The sequence below is a fragment of the Pecten maximus genome, chromosome 2, assembly GCF_902652985.1.
Source record: "Pecten maximus chromosome 2, xPecMax1.1, whole genome shotgun sequence".
NCBI classification, from domain to species: Eukaryota; Metazoa; Mollusca; class Bivalvia; order Pectinida; family Pectinidae; genus Pecten; species Pecten maximus.
Window position 1 is genome coordinate 52,870,765 of NC_047016.1, and position 17,181 is coordinate 52,887,945.

Genomic DNA, 17,181 nt, shown 5'->3' on the forward strand with positions numbered 1-17,181 from the left:
CAGACTTGAGGAAGGTCCAATCTAAATCGACGGTGTGGCACCATGTCCCCACCAGACTTAAGGAAGGTCCAATCTAAATCGACGATGTGTGACCATGTCCCCCATCAGACTTATGGTTTTGGTTTGTTTTTGTTTAACGTCCTATTAACAGCCAGGGCCATTTAAGGACGTGCCAGGTTTGGAGGTGGAGGAAAGCCGGAGTACAGGAGAAAAACCACCGGCCTACAGTCAGTACCTGGCAACTGCCCCACGTAGGCTTGAACTCGCCACCCAGAGGTGGAGGGCTAGTGATAAAGTGTCGGGACACCTTAACCACTCGGCCACCGCGACCCCTAGAAGGTCCAAGCCAAATCTTGGATGTGTCACCATGTCCCCATCAGACTTAAGGAAGGTCCAAGCCAAATCCAGGATGTGTCACCATGTCCCCGCCAGACTTATGGAAGGTCCAAGCCTAACCTAAGGATATGCCACAATGGTCAAAGCTAAATACCAAGACGTGCCCCAATGGTACAAGACAATTAGGAGTGCCACAATGGTCCAAGCTAAATACCAGGATGTGCTGCAATGATTCAAGCTAGACCCCTGTAATAATGGGTTGGACTGAGTTTGAGTAGAGATTTTTAGGTCACCTGAGATGAAGTCTTCAAGTATCTATTGCGATCGCCTTTTGTCAGGTGTCATCTCATGCCAAGCATTCATAGTCCGCCAGGTGTCATACACACCTGATATTTTCAACTTCTTCTCAATAACAAAGAAGCCGTTGTTCAAATAAATAAACTTGATCTACTTTCAATGTAACAGGGGTAAAATATTTTAAAATCTTTAAACAACTTCTTCTCAAAATAACCAAGGGGCCCAGAGTAATGATAGGGCTAGTGGCATACTGAGATGAAAGCATATATACCAAAGCTGTTCAAAAGATTTCATCTTGTTTCAGGAGCACATAGATCAAGTGTGTTGGAATCTTTAAACAACTTCTTGATAACTAAGAGAACCATAGCTATCATATTAGACAAGTTTTATGATGGGTTGAAGGCCTACCAAAGGTGCTTTAATGAATGTCAGACTTTGAAGCACTCCCAAGGTCACAGAGGTCAAATGCGTTAAAATCTTTTAACAACATCTCGATAACCAAAAGGTCCAGGGTCATGATATTGGGACAGTGACATACTTTAATAACAGACTTAAAAGTTTGTTTGATTGGAAGATGACCTTGACCTGCCTTCAAGGCCACACTGTTCAAATGTGGTGAATTATGAATTTACAAAACAAAAACATCAACTATCAGTAAGTATATCATAACCCTGGTGACCATTAGGACAGATTGACCACTTGTTAAAGGATAATAACACAAATGATTAATTTTAAAGTGATTTAAACTGTATTGCTCATTTAGTTGTGTCAAGGTTTGCATGACTTTTGTATAACAGGAACTCCTTTATCAAGTATCAGAACTGTTGTAGAGTCTCCGTCACTCAACTCAATCCTTACTCTACATTAGTTCTTATAGACAAGTTCAAACCCATCTCATTTTGTACTGTGTAGATCATCAGAACTGTTGTAGAGTCTCCGTCACTCAACTCAATCCTTACTGTACATTAGTTCTTATAGACAAGTTCAAACCCATCTCATTTTGTACTGTGTAGATCATCAGAACTGTCTGGATTACAAATCTCTTACTATTTATAATTCTCTCATTATCAATCACATTGTCACTGATATTTGATCTGTCATCATCTGTCATTTAGTCAGAAATCTGATTTCTGTACACTCTCACCTGATTGGTTATAATATATGTTAATATGACCATCTTCATTACTAACAAGTTAACAATTTTGGCAGAATTTCAAACAAAAATTGTAAAAATTCTGAAGCCTGCTTGTCAGGTTTAGCTGTACAATGTATATGATAGCTATTGTCATTCCAAAGGAAGACTTGTTTGCTTGCTGAAGGATCCCCACCCTGTGTTCCCATGATCTGAAATGCTAATTGCATGGCTGTAGAAAAGTCACATGACCTGCAATATGTATCATATAATGTTTCTTAAGTATAGGATTTTTTATTTCACTAAGATTTTGCCATTTCAATAGATTCTCTCTTGGCATTTAAATACACTCAATGTCTTTTATATCACATTGGGAATTTAAAGTTTTTTCTCTTCAACAACTTCACTAATGGCCAATGATATATGGTCCATGATTATGAAGTCATAATTGAAATACTGCAGAATATGTAAAAACATTGGAAGAACTGATCATACCTGAATTATCTTCCGTCTTATAACACTAGAAATAGTTTAATCTTTAGACGATGTCACCAGTGACTGTACGATCATGTAACATTATAAATCATACATACTTAAAACAATTATTGTAGAATTGTGACACACAAGCTGTATCACTGGAAAGGCACTTAACTGAAATATAAACAGTTGTCTGACGTTTTTAATGCAGTTCAGTTTAATTTAGTAAGACTTATCATTAGTGCTATGGTAGACACTTAAATTTATCATTAGTGTTATGGTAGACACTTAAATTTATAGTAAGACTTATCATTAGTGCTATGGTAGCCACTTTAATTTAGTAAGACTTATCATTAGTGATATGGTAGACACTTTAATTTAGTAAGACTTATCATTAGTGCTATGGTAGACACTTTAATTTAGTAAGACTTATCATTAGTGCTATGGTAGACACTTTAATTTAGTAAGACTTATCATTAGTGCTATGGTAGACACTTTAATTTATAGTAAGACTTATCATTAGTGCTATGGTAGACACTTTAATTTAGTAAGACTTATCATTAGTGCTATGGTAGACACTTAAATTTATAGTAAGACTTATCATTAGTGATATGGTAGACACTTTAATTTATAGTAAGACTTATCATTATTATTATGGTAGACACTTTAATTTATAGTAAGACTTATCATTAGTGATATGGTAGACACTTTAATTTATAGTAAGACTTATCATTAGTGTTATGGTAGACACTTTAATTTAGTAAGACTTATCATTAGTGATATGGTAGACACTTTAATTTAGTAAGACTTATCATTAGTGCTATGGTAGACACTTAAATTTATAGTAAGACTTATCATTAGTGCTATGGTAGACACTTTAATTTAGTAAGACTTATCATTAGTGCTATGGTAGACACTTGTTACTACACCACTGTACAGAGTATATATATACACTACAGATAGCATGAAGCTCGTGTTCCTATGCCAGTCCCAGTTAAAGTGTCTACTAGAACATCTTCCTTGGTTTTTTTTTTTTACGAAAATGAATCATCGTCTGTTTTAAGATGTAGATAGACAGCTTTCAAAGTGAAGGTCAAAATAAAAAAGTTAAAAGGAGAATCTGATGTACAGCTGTACTTAGTTTATTTCTATGCTGCATTATGGAGTTTTGATAGGATAAGTGTGTTGAAGTGATATTTTTGGCTACAAAATTAGCCTGTAAAGTTATTAGTGACCATGTGAGTGATGACTGATAACTTGACAGAGAGTGTAGTCTTTCTCTTATGGTGTGTCTAGTATGGTGTCAGAACCTTCCCTTAAGTGACCCCAGCTTTGATTCCTGTGACCGCAAATCTCTGACGGCTCTGGTCAAGGATGCTGACCAGTTTATAAACTAATGCCTATTATAAACCCATGTGTGTCCTTACAAACTGACCATATACCCAATAGACCTTTATAATACCAGCCTCCATTGTAATCTTACACCTCGACTGACCACCTAGCAAGCAGATAAGTCTTCCCACCTCCAAAACATCAAGCAAATCTTATATAGCGTGATGAGTTCCACATCCTCTCAGAAAAGTAAATCTTATAAAGCGTGATGATTTCCACATCCTCTCAGAACTGACCGCCTCGTGTGGACAGTGTCTGTACGAGGACTCTATGACTTTGTTGGGTCGGGACTAACCTCTGTATGCTTTCTCTTGTATCCTGCCATGGCAGATCATAGGTCTACTGGTATGTATAGTTCTAAAGGATTTGGTGTGTAGTTGTGTCTGCAATGTCTGCACGATGGAATGATGACCCGGGAGAGATCCTCCATTCCTATCATCTCCAGTCATTTTAGATGTGGTCGCCTGCATGTTCCCCTTGTCAAATAATATTTAATAGCTGGTTTGCATGAATGTGCATGATCTTTAAATATTAATGAAATCTTTGCATGTTGTAACAATCCTAGAAATAAGCTATTGGGTACTACTACTAGTATGCAATTTTTATTATTTTCATATTTGATGAGGTTTTATTTCACTTTTTTTCCATTTTTCAGTGCTAAGCATTTTTTATATTTGTAGTATAAAGCAGATTTGAAGATCTTTGAAATTTCCTATGGTGTAATATTTGTCGTCGGTGAAAATTAACCAGGTAGATTGGGGATGGGGGACAGGGAGTGAAAATTGACTAGGTAAATCGGGTGGGGGAGGGGGAGTGAAAATTGACTAGGTAGATTGTGTGGGGGAGGGGGAGTGAAAATTGACTATGTAGATTGGGGATGGGAGACAGAGTGAAAATTGACTAGGTAAATCGGGTGGGGGAGGGGGAGTGAAAATTGACTATGTAGATTGGGGATGGGGGACAGAGTGAAAATTAACTATGTAGACTGGGGATGGGGGACAGGGAGTGAAAATTGACTAGGTAGACTGGGGATGGGGGACAGGGAGTGAAAATTGACTAGGTAGACTGGGGATGGGCGACAGGGAGTGAAAATTGACTATGTAGATTTGGGATGGGGGACAGGGAGTGAAAATTGACTAGGTAGACTGGGGATGGGGGACGGGGAGTGGAAATTGACTAGGTAGACTGGGGATGGGGGACAGGGAGTGAAAATTGACTATGTAGATTTGGGATGGGGGACGGGGAGTGAAAATTGACTAGGTAGATTGGGGATGGGGGACAGGGAGTGAAAATTGACTAGGTAGACTGGGGATGGGGGACAGGGAGTGAAAATTGACTATGTAGATTTGGGATGGGGGACAGGGAGTGAAAATTGACTAGGTAGACTGGGGATGGGGGACGGGGAGTGGAAATTGACTAGGTAGACTGGGGATGGGGGACAGGGAGTGAAAATTGACTAGGTAGATTTGGGATGGGGGACGGGGAGTGAAAATTGACTAGGTAGATTGGGGATGGGGGACAGGGAGTGAAAATTGACTAGGTAGACTGGGGATAGGGGACAGGGAGTGAAAATTGACTAGGTAGACTGGGGATGGGGGACGGTGAGTGAAAATTGACTAGGTAGACTGGGGATGGGGGACAGGGAGTGAAAATTGACTAGGTAGACTGGGGATGGGGGACAGGGAGTGCAAATTGACTATGTAGATTTGGGATGGGGGACGGGGAGTGAAAATTGACTAGGTAGATTGGGGATGGGGGACAGGGAGTGAAAATTGACTAGGTAGACTGGGGATGGGGGACAGGGAGTGAAAATTGACTAGGTAGACTGGGGATGGGGGACAGGGAGTGAAAATTGACTAGGTAGATTGGGGATGGGGGAGGGGGAGTGGAAATTGACTAGGTAGATTGGGGATGGGGGACGGGGAGTGAAAATTGACTAGGTAGACTGGGGATGGGGGACGGGGAGTGAAAATTGACTAGGTAGACTGGGGATGGGGGACGGGGAGTGAAAATTGACTAGGTAGACTGGGGATGGGGGACGGGGAAGTGAAAATTGACTATGTAGATTTGGGATGGGGGACGGGGAGTGAAAATTGACTAGGTAGATTGGGGATGGGGGACGGAGTGAAAATTAACTAGGTAAATCGGGTGGGGGAGGGGGAGTGAAAATTGACTATGTAGATTGGGGATGGGGGACGGAGTGAAAATTGACCAGGTAGATTGTGTGGGGGAGGGGGAGTGAAAATGGACTAGGTAGATTGGATGGGGGACGGGGAGTGAAAATTGACCAGGTAGATTGTGTGGGGGAGGGGGAGTGAAAATGGACTAGGTAGATTGGATGGGGGACGGGGAGTGAAAATTGACTAGGTAGGTTTGTAGAAGTATAGTTAATTGGATATATCTAAAATGGGTAAAAAAGTGAAAATGAAAATTGCCAAAGTAGATGAAGGGAAGTTTTACATTTGAAAAACTTAAAAGTGATCTATCACTGTTGATACCAGGTGAGCATTACCAGGCCCAGATGGCCTCTTGTTTTGGTTTCTGATAACTTTGTTTTTAAAGCTACTGTTGTTTTCTTTAGCCACGTTGGTTACTAAGCTGGCTGTTGTTTGTAAACCTTCCTACTGGGTAATTTATGTTAATGATATCATGGTCAATATTAGATAAATTTTCTTTATGATGGAATTTATTTTGACATTTCATGCTATACTTACCAGTATTATCATAGAGGTGAACCATTAAAATTCTTACTGATTTTGAATTTAAAGCATCCTATTTTTAATATTGATGCGATTGTGTACTTCATTTTTGCTAAAGAAATTATAACTAACCTCAGTCTGATAATGTTAGATTCATTGCTATCATGGTAACTTTTGGCCAAAACTCTTTTGAAACACCTTCGGTTGAAACACTTGAGACTGAAACACTTTATGGTTGAAATATACTCCAGTTGAAACACTTTTGGGCTGAAACACTTTTTCTTTTTGTTGAAACATCTTTGGGTTGAAACACTTTTGGACTGAAACACTTTTTCTTTTTGTTGAAACATCTTTGGGTTGAAACACTTTTGGACTGAAACACTTTTTGGCTGAAACTCTTTTAAAAGACTGAAACAGCTGCATCTACTCTGATGAAATTAAAAGTACAACTTACTCTTGAAGTCTGTTTATGTTGAAGATAGTTTCCAAGACAAAATAACCTTCATTACTCGAATCATAACAGTATACCCCATACAATCACTCATTGTTTACAAGCCTAGAGGTTTTGTTCATATACCATATAATTAATTTGTGTTGTTCAAATACATGTAGATATTAATATGATACACTATTTAAGATTCACTTAATGTTTAGAATAATCTTTAATTATTGTTTCCTTTCCAGCTTGTTTAGAAATCCCAGTGTTATTTAAGGAACAGAAGGAAACAGAAAGATATTTTTAACAGCAGGGATGTAAAGATTGATGATGTTATTTATTTTTCAGACTGATGAATCCAAGGAAGACTTTAGTGATTTACCACCAAACCAGAGAAGAAAAGCCCTGCTGAAGAAAATTGATGGCTTCAAAAAAGATATAGCACGTGAAACTGCAGAGAGGTAAATCTATACATCATCTAGTTGTTTATCTGACTATATCAGTGTTACTGACGCACTCGTAGCTTAAAAAGTGTCCATGGCAATTTTTGTTTTCTGGTTGGACCAGATTTGATGTTTCAGACAAGCCTTGGCAAAGATTTCTAAGGCCTGTATCAACATCTGCAGATCTGTCAATATTAATGCCGAATATGCATATGTCACATTTTTGAAAATTGACTAACCAGTTTGGGAGTTGAGCAAACTCTAATGGTATAATTGGGGCAAATATGTTCTTTCAAATTGGGTTTAGTGTTTAGTGCCTCTTTGGAAGATAATTATGTCGGATGAACAGAGACAAATTGTATAAGTACTGGCCAGTTCTTCTTCTGGTTCTTCTTATAATTTCTTGTCCTTTCCATAACTTATAAACCAAAATTGAAGATATCTTGATCCAACTTGCAGTATACTTGTACTTTACCAAAGCTGATGTGGTCAAATATGTGCAAATTTTTCCCAAAAAATATTGTCTGGTTGATAACTTGGATACATACCTTTATCACCCACAGATGATGTGCTGTGATCTGTCATTCGGTCATAGCGACAAATTATTTCAAATGAAGGGCTGAGACGATGCATATATATACCTCGGGATATTGGTTATTCTAATAATTTCTGGTAGTGTACTAGAATCAGACTATTACAACCTTCAGTTTCAGATCTACGGTCAGTTGATAATGAGTGCAAAAATATTCATTGCCTTGTTAGGGAGAAAGGGAGACACATGTATTTGTTCACAAAACTTAATATTCTTGTTGTTGATATTTTTCAATGGAAGATGATGAAAAACTCAACAGATCAAAAATATTTGTGAATGTGTGATAAGCATGTGTTTGCATGTTTTTAGGGAGGGTATGCTGAAGATGAAGGAGGTCTATGCTAAGAATCCAGCCCTGGGCGACCCTCACAGCTTGGACAAAAAGATTGAAGAAAATGCACAGAAACTAGACAGTCTGAATTCAGAGCTTAGGAAATTTCAAGTAAGGGATACCGAGATGTTAAAATTTGTACATAGTTGTTTTTTGAATATTTTTTCTAGCCAGATCATCTCTCTATTTGGCTGGTTAAAAAGCTCAGAACTGAATTTTGACTTGTTTCAACAAAGTGTTTAGTCACTACAGAGCAAACGAGATTCCTAATCCAAATACCTGGTAATTATAAAATTGGTTGAAAAATTATTAGGTATATCCTGAAGACAATATAAGAAGAGCTATGTATTGTACGTTGATGTTGAAGTAACAGTTACATGACTGATGGTGTTGTCCTGTTAACAGAATTTCCTGGCCGACGCGGAAGGAAAGCAGCGCAATAGCGGTTCAGACGACTCAATATCTCACAGCACGTCGGAGGGCAGTGTCCAGAACTCCAACGTGGTGTCGGCGCCGGGTACACCACAGGCCCAACATGCTGTCTACGAGTACGTATCCTCTGTTTCTAACTCGTGTCACCAGTCATGTTTTCCTATATTTTGTCAGTATTATTTTGGCTTGTGTTGTCTATATGACCATGTAATTGTATTTCCAGGGTTTACGACCCGCACATCAGGTTAGTGTAGCCGTGCATGTGTGTAAACCTATAGGCATTGTATTGTGTAGTTTGTGCTCACCCGGTCATCCTCCTTCTGGCACCCTCACTGGACAGTGGTCAACTGGGGCTGAAGTTAAACAATAGTGAACATTTAGATATTCGTATTAGAAGGTTTCGGTAACAGGAATGGGAGATAGCAGACTTTAATATTAGAAATACTCTTATCTGTACAGGAAGGCATAATTTGCAAAAATTCCAAGGGAGATAACTCTCAGTATCCATGAATTGATGCCTCTATAATCTGTATCCCTGTCAGTAAGTGATATTTAGTCCTGACATAACATCTCTTAAGTTATATATAAACCTTATCCAGATCCTGATACCCAGTCTACTATGGGAAGCGATCATATTTAACCATTTAAATACCCAGTCTACTATGGGAAGCGATCATATTTAACCATTTAAATACCCGGTCTACTCGGGGAAGTGATCATATTTAACCTTTTAAATACCCGGTCTACTATGGGAAGCGATCATATTTAACCATTTAAATACCCGGTCTACTCGGGGAAGCGATCATATTTAACCATTTAAATACCCGGTCTACTCGGGGAAGCGATCATATTTAACCATTTAAATACCCAGTCTACTTGGGGAAGCAATCAGATTTAACCTTTTAAATACCCAGTCTACTTGGGGAAGCAATCAGATTTAACCTTTTAAATACCCGGTCTACTCGGGGAAGCGATTATATTTAACCATTATATACAGCTATCAGGTACTTGTTATGTCCCTCTGCCCAATACATCCTGTCATCCCCTGGCCCTGCTATATCCCCATAAAAGCTATTTTCTAGATGTTACCCATCATGTTACCCATCTTGACCCATTTCTACTACATTCTCTGAATTTCTAATTAAAAGAATCCCCAAAAAAGCAAGCTACAAATATATGTGTACTCAATCTGAAATATGTTCGTCTTGTTTGTTGAAAAGATTTCATTATGATTTTTCAAAAGAGTTCAATTCTTACATAATATGTGTTATATCTTCAATATGAAAAGTAAATACATTGTCTTATTTCAGTTGCTATTACAAAAACTTGTTCATAGTAAATTCTATGGGACAACAGGAATTACTTAGTGATATGATTTTAAAGTAAGTTAGGTGGAGCCAAATTGATGGATTTTAACTATATTCCTAATAAACAGAAATCCATATCAGGCCTGTTTGTCTAATTTAAATGTAAGTTGTCTGTACTATCTAGAGAACAGATTGGAATTTAGTTTCTTTTCCAGGACAATGATAGAACATTTTGGGTGTATTAGCATGTTGTGTAATTATTGTAGGGGAGTGGTCAGTGCTTTTTAGTTTTACTATAATTATTTTTACTTTCATTTTACATTGTACTTTTATTCATCATTAAACAAAATCTTTGAATGTTCATAATTCTTAACTTTCAAGTGCTTATTACGTATCTCAAAATATCAAAAATATCAAAATATGACCTTGTTTGCCTTGCCTGGCCTCAGTTGAAATAATTGAGAATCCATGGTCCCCTTTAATCCAACATTGAGAGAATGAATATTTTGGTATATTTAAGATCACTTATTGTTAATGACTTTTTAAATTTCAGTATAATAATGTTAATGAATATTCAATGGATTCATCATGATCATCATAATGATGCATATTCAATAGATTTAACTCATTAATCAACATTCAAAAGAATTTCACATTTCATTCCAACAATTTGGTAAGATTAAGAAAAAATAAATAAATACAGTTTATGTCAGCTTCTGAAACGGAATTTATTTATTACAAGTGAAGTAATATCTGGCTGATTTTGGTAGTTGTGTAATGTTAAAATTCATTTTTTATCAGTTTTCTGTAATTTCCTAGAAAATCTAGTGAGAGTATAAAAATGATGGTACATCCTGTATGACATGTGAAATTCTGTTGGATTGTGGATAGTCTGTAAAATCGAGTTCTTGAGACCTGTGTACTGGTCACGACATGTTTCTCACTGCTAAACCTACATCTGCTGCTGACAGAAAAATCTTCAACATAGAACAGTTTTATTTTCAACACTTTATTTTTCATTTTGGTTTATAAAACAATCTGCACAATTTGTTTAATTTGTTTATTTCCAGTGATGATGAGTTTGATGATTACCCCGTCCCTCCCAGGTTGGTTACGTTTTTGTCAGTAATATATGCGGCAATACCTACAGTATACGAGTACCTTACGATGACCTTTCTCTACTACTAATATATACCAGCCAGGCTGGGTGAAAGCTGTGTACCATGTAGCTAGATAATTAGATACAGGCTTGTACCACTTACTACTACAAAGGCCAGACTTTTAATACATTGAAATCCTCAAGCTTTTAATTAATGAAACTGTTCCTATAGGTTCTTAGCAAGGCAAAATTTTACACAGTATGGCACTAAGTTTCTTGTTCACAGCTACACTGCTTTTTAAGACTTACCATTTTGTTTCTATAACTTGGTTCATCAATGTGTGACTTTTAACGCTTGGTCAATCAATTATGTCCGGATAAATAATGTTATACCAGCCGACGTTGACAGCTATTGAGATATGCACTTTCAGGACGTTCTTTTACACGCACGTTTATAATTATACGAAAGAGTAAAAAGTTTCAACATTATCAGCAGATCATTAAGTCATTTTGGAAACTTAACAAATAAGTATAGGAAAAGTGTTGTTGGTTTTCAGAGACCAATTGCATTGTTTAATCTATCAGCAAATCCAAGGAGTGTTGTCGGTATATATTCCTTCAGTTAGTTGAGTCAGTGCTGCTTTCACCCATCCTGACACTCAAATCTTTCTGAAATGGGCTTCTTCTAAAATAATTCAGTTAAGGTTTTGCTGGGTTGTCTTAATTCTCCACATAAACTGCTAGTAGGTTACCTGAATTCTCAATGGATTTCACTTGTTTACTAGCCAGGTAACCTAAATTAACTTTCAGAAAATCTATATTTTAGGTGGAGTTATCTAGGTTGTTTAAACTCTTTAGAGAGATTGCACAGTTAACTAGAGTTCTATGGAGGTTAAGAGGTTACCAGAATTCTCTATTATAGCAGTTGCAGTGTTATTTATTCTCTGTAGAGGTTACCTGGATTCTCTGTAGAGTTTACTTGGTTACCTGGATTCTCTGTAGAGTTTACATGGTTACCTGGATTCTCTGTAGAGTTTACAAGGTTACCTGGAATCTCTGTAGAGGTTACCTGGATTCTCTGTAGAGTTTACTTGGTTACCTGGATTCTCTGTAGAGTTTACTTGGTTACCTGGATTCTCTGTAGAGTTTACATGGTTACCTGGATTCTCTGTAGAGTTTACTTGGTTACCTGGATTCTCTGTAGAGTTTACTTGGTTACCTGGATTCTCTGTAGAGTTTACAAGGTTACCTGGAATCTCTGTAGAGTTTACAAGGTTACCTTGATTCTCTGTAGTGTTTACTTGGTTACCTGGATTCTCTGTAGAGTTTACCTGGATTCTCTGTAGTGTTTACTTGGTTACCTGGAATCTCTGTAGAGTTTACAAGGTTACCTTGATTCTCTGTAGTGTTTACTTGGTTACCTGGATTCTCTGTAGAGTTTACCTGGATTCTCTGTAGAGTTTACATGGTTACCTGGATTCTCTGTAGAGTTTACATGGTTACCTGGATTCTCTGTAGAGTTTACATGGTTACCTGGATTCTCTGTAGAGTTTACTTTGTTACCTGGATTCTCTGTAGAGTTTACATGGTTACCTGGATTCTCTGTAGAGTTTACAAGGTTACCTGGATTCTCTGTAGAGTTTACATGGTTACCTGGATTCTCTGTAGAGTTTACTTGGTTACCTGGATTCTCTGTAGAGTTTACTTGGTTACCTGGATTCTCTGTAGAGTTTACATGGTTACCTGGATTCTCTGTAGAGTTTACAAGGTTACCTTGATTCTCTGTAGTGTTTACTTGGTTACCTGGATTCTCTGTAGAGTTTACTTGGTTACCTGGAATCTCTGTAGAGTTTACTTGGTTACCTGGAATCTCTGTAGAGGTTACCTGGATTCTCTGTAGAGTTTACAAGGTTACCTGGATTCTCTGTAGAGTTTACTTGGTTACCTGGATTCTCTGTAGAGTTTACATGGTAACCTGGATTCTCTGTAGAGTTTACATGGTTACCTGGATTCTCTGTAGAGTTTACTTGGTTACCTGGATTCTCTGTAGAGTTTACATGGTTACCTGGATTCTCTGTAGAGTTTACTTGGTTACCTGGATTCTCTGTAGAGTTTACTTGGTTACCTGGATTCTCTGTAGAGTTTACTTGGTTACCTGGATTCTCTGTAGAGTTTACTTGGTTACCTGGATTCTCTGTAGAGTTTACATGGTTACCTGGATTCTCTTTAGAGTTTACTTGGTTACCTGGATTCTCTGTAGAGTTTACATGGTTACCTGGATTCTCTGTAGAGGTTGCCTGGCTACCTCTATGGTCTATATAATGGTTACTTTTTTGAAATCTTTACTCAGGGTAGTAATGACTATTTTGCATTAGTACTATATTAACTTACTGATTGAATAGTTTGAATCTAACACCTTTGTTTTTAGTTCACCTGATCATTTTGGGCAGATGAGTGCAATTCCCATGGCATGTTCTGTCAGTTTCTCACCCTAACTATAAGGATAAACATTTAAGATAGTTCACATTGTTAGACATTGAAAACCCAATATGTCTGCTGTGATGTCTTTATCAGCCCCCCTCCTCCATTACACTAATTAAACTGATTTTTACTGGAACTTTAAAATTAGGGCATGGGTTCACCTAGATGAGATTGTATGTCATGCATCAAATGATGGTCACTGTGACCTTTAGTTTAACCTTTGACCTACATCAAAGGAAATATTTGGGCTCTATCTCCTACACTTCTTGTCACTGGAACTTCATACTTGGGGCATGGGTTTACCTTGCTGAGGCAGTGTGTCATTTACCAAAAGTAGGTCACTATGACCTATATTTTGACATGGTTCCCACGGATATGAAAAGTCCTTGCATTTCAGCACTTGCCTGGAAAAGCCCTGGAATTCAGTGTCATGTCTGAAAGTCCTAATTGGCATAAATGCCTTGGAAATCCTAAACTTCAAGTCTTGGGTGTTGCAACAAACTAAAACAGACAATAGAATTTTGTTTAAACAAAAAAATATTGTTTTGGTTTTCTATTCCTTGTTAGCATTGTTTTGTGCAACCAATTTAGTCTTAGTTTGTATTTGATACTCAAAGTGTATTGGAACCATGTTTGACCTTTGACCTACATCAAGGAACAAAATTGTCCAGGCTATATCTCATACACCACTTATCCTGGAACTTTATACTTAGGCCATGGGTTCTCCTAGGTAAGGCAGTGTGTCATGTACCAAAAGTAGGTCACTTTGACCTACATTTTAATCTTTGACCCTTTTATAGAAAAAGAGTAGCTGACTTCAATCACATACACTACTTGTCACGGAAAGTTCATACTTGGTGCTGGGTTCCCGAACCCCTAAGTTCATACTTGGTGCTGGGTTCCCGAGCAGGGGTTCACCTAGATGAGGCAGTGTGTCATATTTCAAAAGTAGATCAGTGACCTACATTTTGACCTTTGACCTACATAAAGAAAAAGATCCTGACTCATCATCTGTGCCTTCTTAGCATAAAATTTCATAAAAATTCACTGAATTCTTGTTTACCAAGGGAGGTTCCATATGATATCCATTCCAATTTGGATCATACTTTTAGGTATTTTGTCCTTAATAGCTTGAACAATATTATTATTGCACCCGTTAGAACAAACCAGGTAGTAGCTGTAGGCTGTTTCACCATTTTCCTAATGATGTGTTATATATATGATTTAAGTTTTACTTTCACTCACCATAATTTTTAACTAACTGATGATTTGTTGGAGATGACCATGACCGTACTAATTATATGTATGTTATAGCACCTGTTGGTTGACTCTCACTACTAAATTCAGTATTCATTTAAAATTTTGGTTTCACTTTTCTTGACTACTCAGTCACTGAAACGCATTGAATTTCTTCATCCTCTGTAATGTCAACGTCACAAAATAATCAGGGATGTTACCCTTATACAACTGCAGCTTGGTATATGTTATTTAAATATAATACATTCTCAGTAAAAATTACCTGTACACAGCTTAAACTAAAGTCTCTATGGGAATGTCTTCCACCATGTACATGTATGGAGATTTCTTTACATCTAATATACTTGTTTAAATTTCAATGAATTAGCTGTACAATTTGTTTACTCAGCACTTTTGTGAGACTGTAACAGTTTATAAAGTCTATGAAGTAGAGGTACTGCCTTGTCCATCTGTCTCTCACACAGCATGTAGTTTGATTGGAGACCTACAATACCTGCATACACTATGATTTTGACATGCCTGGCTTGTCTATTATATATATCTACCCCATATCTCTGATGTTGACAGATAGTCTGTCTACTTCTATAAGATTCCACAGCACTGATTTGTCTCCTTTGATTTGTTGATTTTCACCTGCTTTAATTACTATACCTGTTTTTGCATCGTTACCGATAAAGTTTTGTTGATGGGTCAGTTATCAGATAAAGTTCTAAAAATAAACCCTTATCAGAAAAGTAACAATAATTTGAAAATAATTTTCTGAAAGTATATATCTTTCTTTTTTTTTTTGTAATTTCAGATCATGAAACTAAATTTGCTTTAAAGATAAAGTGTTACAAGGACTGATATTTATAAATATTAAGTTTATGTTGAATTCATGAATCAAATTTTAGGTTATATCCTGTTTTTGAGTACTTGACCTTTCCTATTGAAAAATCTCATTCTGAAGAACTTGAATACAGATTTTAACATAACAATAATGTATCACTGAGAATTAAGGATATGAGGCATTTCCTACACCGAGTGTGGGCCACACTTGACTTATGTGTACAGGACACTATCAGATGTAGTGCTCAACTTTCATTTTATATCCTTGCTGAGGCATATAGTATTTATAAATCATGTAGATCAACGTCATTTCATCAGCATGTACATTAAGCCAGTCTAGTTTTAGTGTAGTATGGTAAAGTGTAAATTTCAGAAATAAGAATTCAGAGCCTGTCATTTGAAATTGTCTTGTTTTTCTATTGTTTGAAGAATGAAAATATTTATTTTTGATAACATCCCGTTATTTAGTAACGAAACATAATGAAATAGTCAATATTATAACCAGTTCCGTTCCAGGATAAGATTAGGAAATCAGGTTTCCAGGAAAGCTGACAGCAGAATAACTGTACATATATCTTAGCATATAGAAGCAAGGTTCTAACATGTTTGGCCACACTGATTATGTAGACAGGTTGAAATAAGTGATTAGTGAATGATTATCAATAAATTTATACTTCTAGGCATATATATTTATAAATATTAGAGACAACATCAGTTTATCAGCTGACATTAAGAGCTGGTCGGTTTTAGTGCTATGAATGGGTAAGGGTATAAATTTATAGAACTAAGAATTTCAGACCTGCATTTAGAACTTGTCTGGTTTTCATACTGTTATAGAGAAATTGGTCAGGTTTGATACACCGTGATTATAACAAACTTGGAGGGGATTATACAATATTATAAACCTGTTCAGGGTTCCATTATAAGATTGGAACAGGTTTCAGAACTGACAGTCATAGAGATTGGGCCAGGTTATCGATGACATATAGAGCAGGTTTGAAATTATATAGATTGGTAGGGTAACAGATGAATTAGAGATCAGGGTTATTGAAATACAGATTATAGAAGAGTTGATCAGGTATAATGATACTTCTAGGGGTTATACAGACTGACATTATAGAGACTTGAAGCCAGGGGTTATACAGACTGACATTATAGAGACTTGGGGTCAGGGGTTATACAGACTGACATTATAGAGACTTGGGGTCAGGGGTTATACAGACTGACATTATAGAGACTTGGGGTCAGGGGTTATACAGACTGACATTATAGAGACTTGGGGCCAGGGGTTATACAGACTGACATTATAGAGACTTGGGGCCAGGGGTTATACAGACTGACATTATAGAGACTTGGGGCCAGGGGTTATACAGACTGACATTATAGAGACTTGGGGTCAGGGGTTATACAGACTGACATTATAGAGACTTGGGTCAGGGGTTATACAGACTGACATTATAGAGACTTGGGGTCAGGGGTTATACAGACTGACATTATAGAGACTTGGGGACAGGGGTTATACAGACTGACATTATAGAGACTTGGGGTCAGGGGTTATACAGACTGACATTATAGAGACTTGGGGTCAGGGGTTATACAGACTGACATTATAGAGACTTGGGGTCAGGGGTTATACAGACTG

The 17,181-nt window shown here is 37.2% G+C and overlaps 1 protein-coding gene across 4 annotated transcripts in view; it reads left to right on the forward strand.

Moving 5' to 3' along the window:
• The window catches only part of LOC117322471 (cdc42-interacting protein 4 homolog), a 50,186-nt gene that overhangs the window by 20,309 nt on the left and 12,696 nt on the right, over positions 1 to 17,181 (forward strand). For 2 of the 4 annotated variants that reach the window (XM_033877404.1, XM_033877406.1), the window contains 5 exons: positions 7,118 to 7,230; positions 8,114 to 8,246; positions 8,541 to 8,683; positions 8,791 to 8,811; positions 10,945 to 10,980. In XM_033877404.1, coding sequence (XP_033733295.1) covers positions 7,118 to 7,230; positions 8,114 to 8,246; positions 8,541 to 8,683; positions 8,791 to 8,811; positions 10,945 to 10,980 — 446 coding nt within the window. The remainder of the gene's footprint in view (positions 1 to 7,117; positions 7,231 to 8,113; positions 8,247 to 8,540; positions 8,684 to 8,790; positions 8,812 to 10,944; positions 10,981 to 17,181) is intronic. The other 2 variants (XM_033877405.1, XM_033877407.1) reach the window with 2 other exon arrangements.